Raw genomic sequence first — 5,635 nt, forward strand, 5'->3', positions numbered from 1 at the left:
CTTCTGGATGTGACTTTGATTATCAAGCTTCTGAAGAATGGCAAGCTTCTGAAGTTTTGTTACTTAGCTAAAGACTCTGAAGATCTCAAGCCAAACACTGACGCTGTCAAGGTTATGACTGAAGATTCTTAAGTTTTGTTACTTAGATGAAGAGTCTGAAGATCTCAAGCCAGACGCTGACATGGTCAAGGTTCTGACTGAAGATTCTAAAGATTCTGAATTCAGTTTTGTGTTTCTTCCACTACTAGAAAAACTGTTATTAGCGTCGGCCATTTACAGACGCTAACGGTGAAAAAACAGACACTAATATGTGGTTAGCGTCGGTTTAGCGTCGGTGTCGGGCCTTGAATAAAAGTTGCGAAGCTACTGTGTAACGTCGGCTAAAGATACACCGAGGCTACGTAGCCTCGGGGAGACGGAGGCTAAAGCGGACACTAATTGAACCGACGCTATGTTGTTTCAAAACCATGAAAAGTCAATATTATGTTTAGCGTTGGCCTGTCCGACTCTAAAGTCAACAAAAAAAGTCAACATATAGCGTCCGTGTCACCGACCCTAAAGTCAACATAGAAAAGTCTATAATAATATTTAGCCTTGCATACACCGACTCTAAAGTCAACAAAAAAGGACAATAACGGGTTGCAACATGACAACCTCACTCGAACAAATTTTTTCAATCCACAATATCATATTTATGGTAAAACATTTGGAAACAATTTTAAACATTCGTGAAAGTAACTACAAAAGTTCTACCCACATTAACTTTCAAAAAACATACACAAAAAGTAATCACATCCGAGATTAATTCGTTCTACTAAAAGTACAAGATCAATCTTCATCTAATGATTGATCATCCAAATCGTCATCATAATGATGAGAATGTGATACAAAAGTTGAAGTGTCAAATTTCTTCATCATAAATTCCTTCCAAGCATTCATCTCCCTCTCCATCCTTTGTGCAGTCTCGGTAGCAGCTTTTGCAGCCTCGGTAGCAGCTCGCATTGCTTCGTGAAGTTGCTTTTGAATGTGAAGGTGTGCCTAAATTGATTAAAGACGTGGGATGTTCCTTACAAAATAAACCAATTGAAGAATGGAAAGTGTCGTTAGATAATCTTAAACATTAGTTAATATATATTTATCCATATAAAGTGACAATGCATTAGTTAATATATACAGTAATTATAAAAGTACAGGCTCACTTTATCATAAAAGTACAGTAATTATATACATTAGTTAATATATATCTATCCATATAAAATCAGCAACAGCACAGCAGGAATTTCATTTTCAACAGAACTTTCCTTTTCAAACTGATAGCAGGAATTTCAAACTGATATCAAACAGCACAGCAGGAATTTCATTTTCAACAGAACTTTCCTTTTCAAACTGATAGCAGTCCTGACTGTAGAATTACAGCTTTCTATGGTCACTCTAAGCATGTTGATAAACATAGGACTTGTGCTATTATATCTAACTTACATTAGACTATAAAAATGGATAACTAGATCCTTTTTGGAGAGTTTAATTTGATTAAGTCTGCTTCTGAAAAACAAGGGGTAAACATATATATTTTAAAACTACTAATATGTTTAGCGATACTATAATTAATATCAACCTCCAAATAAGGTGGAGTCAGAGAGCTAAAAGCTCTTGGTTGATGGAAGGAGATAGAAACTCCAAATACTTCTATCAAAAATAGTATCATACAGCTCAATCTATTTAGTAAAATAGTATTTTACCTCGATGTACTTCTTGGCATTATCCCAAGCACCGCCAGTGTTGGATGCAGAGATGGCAATCTGTAATCAACACAACAACCACATTGCATCATGAATTAATATTGATTGTATTACAAGCAGCAGACAGTGGGTACCAAACATTAATTACCTGTACACCAGAAACCAATGATCCGGCAAGGACACCAGAAAGTGTTTCAACACCAAAAAAGATCCCAACAATAAGGGGTGTTAGCATAACAAGGGCACCAGGTGGGATCATTTCTTTGATGGAAGTGTCGGTGGAGATTGTCACACATGTGGCATAGTCAGGTTTCGCAGTTCCCTCCATCAATCCAGGAATCGTGTTGAATTGCCTGCGAACTTCCTCAACCATCTTCAATGCTGCACTTCCGACACTCTTCATGGTCATGGCAGAAAACCAGTAAGGGAGCATGGCGCCCACAATCAGACCGATGAAAACCTTGGGAGTCAGGACATCGACGGTTGTAACACCAGCACGGCTCACAAAGGCACCAAAAAGGGCCAAAGACACAAGGGCGGCAGAACCAATAGCAAACCCCTACAACATAGTTACAACATACATCAAGAACTTAACTAGAATAATAGAATATATTGAACTAGGTGAAAAGAAAAGAAAAAAAAAAGAGGAAAACTGAACCTTTCCAATGGCAGCAGTTGTGTTTCCTGCAACATCAAGAGCATCGGTTCTCTCACGAATTCTGTGACTCATTCCAGCCATCTCAGCAATACCTCCGGCATTGTCACTGATTGGACCATATGCATCGATGGCTAATCCGGTTGCTATAGTACTCAACATTCCAAGTGCATCAACAGCAACACCATACATAGCAGCAAAACTGAAACTTACAAAAATACTAATTGCAATGGCAAAAATTGGAATGACAACAGACTTGTATCCCAAGGCAAGACCAAAGATAACATTGGTAGCAGCACCAGTCCTGCAGGAATCAGCAACATCTTGCACAGGGCTGCAAAATTCAGAAAGAAAATGTAACTCCTGTTAATATTTAATCAATTAGATGAATGAAGATGAAAATGCAAAATATGATTCAGAATTGCTTTTACCTGTATGCATTGCTGGTATAGTATTCAGTAACAAATCCAATGATAAGCCCTGCCCAAAGACCAACAGAAACACACAAGAATAGCTGCCTGCAAAGCCAAAATCAATCCAGTAAGTACTAAGACTGTTCAAAATTTATGATTCAAATCATTATTTCGTAAATAGACTGAAACCCTAACAATAAGTGTTATGAAACTAACCAGTTCTTGACAACTTTCTGCTCTCCAAAATTGAAGATGGTGAAGGTAGATGGGAGTGCTATCCAACTAACAATTGCATTGCATTGTTGTATATCCTATCACGAAATGTAAAGCATTGAGCTTGTCCGGTGTGTGGGCACCTAAGTTAGTTAAAATCAAATTGATTAATATAAGCAAATATGAAAATATGGATGTTTGAAACTAGTAATAAATTTACCAGATAGAGCAACCATGTCTTTGGCAGTGAGACCTTTAATAGTAAATTTAGATATAAGAGTTTGAAGATCGTCGGTAAAGAATGGAAGGTCCGTATTGGCCAAACTTTTGCTTGCCGTAGTAGAATCTCTTCTTCCAAGTTTCACTGTCCATGATGGACCACCTACCTGTAATTGTAAATATGAAATTATTAATATATAGTCATGAAAGATGTAAGCATGCAATGCAAATTGTAAACTTACAGCGAATGATGCATCACGTGCGGCTACAGCTACTATGTCTGCACAAGACACAACTCCGGGACATACTTTCTCTACCTGTGATTTTGCATTATCAATGACTTGAAATCCTCTTGCTGAGTTAAGATTTGGAAGTGCAGTCTTTTCGCTCTCGATTGTGGTACTGTCATCTAGCAAAATGGATGCATCACAGCCCTGCACAAAGCAGTCATGAAAATGAAGGCGAATGAGAGATGCAGCCATGCGACGCTCTTTAGAGACAGCTGTACGAATGGCAGTTCTAATGGTGGTTAGTGCATCGGGGCATGTAGTGTCGTAAAATGTAGAAGACAACTGTGCATCACATATTGTGGCTAGCAGCACCAATATTGTAACAACAATTCTATAAGCCATGTAAGTGTTGATTGATGATTGAATTTCAGAAAATAATATATGAATGTTAGCAATATAATTATGAAATGATCGATCATGCAATAACCTGAATACACAAGAGTTCAAGGAGACATAAGCAAAAAACTAAATAAACAAAAAACCAAAAGCAATATAAAAAACAGCAAAACTAGAAAGAGAAACTAGAAAGAAAAGAAAATTTAGTTCTGCTTCACCCTTTTGTTTCTATTTGAACCCTCATTCACGTCACATCACGCTTATCTTCATCAATGCCCTCTATCTGCTTCACTAGTAGAGCAATCAAAAATCTCTTCAAGTACGATCCATTTTCTATAAGGCAAATAATTAACTCGTCAACCACTGAAAATTAAAACATATATTAGACAAAAATGAATGGCTAATAAGTTCCTAATGGGTATTAGGAGAAAATCAGATAACTTCCTAATGGGTATTAGGAGAGAATAGAATACATGCATTCCAAGGGATTTTTATTTTATTTTCAGTGGTTCAAAAATTAAACATGACGATATACACCATTCACAATTAACAGCCGATTTCTTGATACATACCTCTACGTATCCATCTCCAAAGTTGATGCCATTTCCAAAATAGGTGCGAGAGATATGACGGTTAAGGGATGCTGAGTTGAACTGTGTCAATACAAATACTTTGTTGATCCCGCTGTTGATGCAGTTGCTCATTGGAATGTCTATAAGCCTGTAGCATCCACCAACAGGAACCTGAAAAATGTAAACAATACTATGTATCATTACCGAATGAAACAATTCTCGAATTTTGAGTCAACAAAAACAATGGTTTGGTTAACTCACAGCTGGTGTAGCAGCTCGTTTGGTAAGAGGAAAAAGTTGAACACCAGAACCTCCTCCCAGTATGATGGAAACAACATTTTTAGGGTTGGCTTTTCTTCTCAAAAAAGACGGAACTTGAAATGTCTGAAGTTGTCACACATAAATACGAATCCAAGAATCATTTACCAAATAATGACATAAAATTTAGCTGCAGAATCTAAGGACCTAAGCCTTGAGTGTCATATTGATCAATACCATAACATTTGGATCACCCAAAATTGATTTTAACATGTTCGGTTGCTCTCATGTAGAACTGATTTTTCTTTCTATAACATACTGTAAAACATACTGTAAATCACTGTAAAACATACTGTAAATCATGTAGAACTGATTTTTCTTTCTTAACACAGCTCAACTCACTTTTGCAACAATTTATCTAAAACATACTGTAAATCACTTTTAGCCAGAATTACTTTTACAGAATCAATTCAATCAAAATCAATTTTCTTCACGGCAGAACCAAATACACAGACGAACTTTAAACTAAATTTGATTAATTCAAATTAGTGGAAACATACAAACATACCCGTAACCAAAACACAGAGACAAAAGGTTGAATAAACTATTTCTTTCAACTGTATTCCATGGCATTTGAGAACGTCTGTACATAAAAATTCATGGATAGTAAATTGAATATGGAATCAAATCATGTATATACCGAGAAATAAAAATTAAAAAGGGAATAAGCATGTAGTCCGTTATGTGAGGAATTGAATTGGAACCTGGAGTAATCAGAGAGGGGGATGAAGAATATGAATCAGAATCGGAAGACTAGCGATGATGCTTGCGACGTCGTTTGGTGTGGGAGTGAGACTTGGTTTTTTTTCGGTTCTTAACGGAGTCCTTGTCGCGGTCTCGGCGATTACGGTGGTGACGCCTGCGACGGTGAGAGGAAGAA

The 5,635-nt window shown here is 36.9% G+C and overlaps 2 protein-coding genes across 2 annotated transcripts; both read right to left on the reverse strand.

The window, feature by feature from the left end:
* Positions 1–689: 689 nt before the first annotated feature.
* LOC127131067 (pyrophosphate-energized vacuolar membrane proton pump 1) lies at positions 690–3,118 on the reverse strand (the record flags this gene model as incomplete). Its single annotated transcript, XM_051060006.1, has 6 exons — positions 690–1,066; positions 1,740–1,799; positions 1,888–2,298; positions 2,398–2,728; positions 2,826–2,912; positions 3,024–3,118. Coding segments are annotated over 6 exons (1,149 nt in total), but the record flags the coding sequence as incomplete, so codon positions are not given.
* Positions 3,119–3,161: 43 nt separating this feature from the next.
* On the reverse strand, positions 3,162–3,949 carry LOC127127386 (lignin-forming anionic peroxidase). Its single transcript, XM_051056559.1, has 2 exons — positions 3,482–3,949; positions 3,162–3,406 (listed from the first exon to the last, which is right to left on the reverse strand). The coding sequence occupies exons 1-2, from the start codon at positions 3,869–3,871 to the stop codon at positions 3,188–3,190; spliced, it is 609 nt and encodes a 202-aa protein (XP_050912516.1). The 5' UTR covers positions 3,872–3,949; the 3' UTR covers positions 3,162–3,187.
* Positions 3,950–5,635: the final 1,686 nt, after the last annotated feature.

Source organism: Lathyrus oleraceus, chromosome 3 (genome assembly GCF_024323335.1).
Source record: "Lathyrus oleraceus cultivar Zhongwan6 chromosome 3, CAAS_Psat_ZW6_1.0, whole genome shotgun sequence".
Lineage (NCBI taxonomy): Eukaryota > Viridiplantae > Streptophyta > Magnoliopsida > Fabales > Fabaceae > Lathyrus > Lathyrus oleraceus.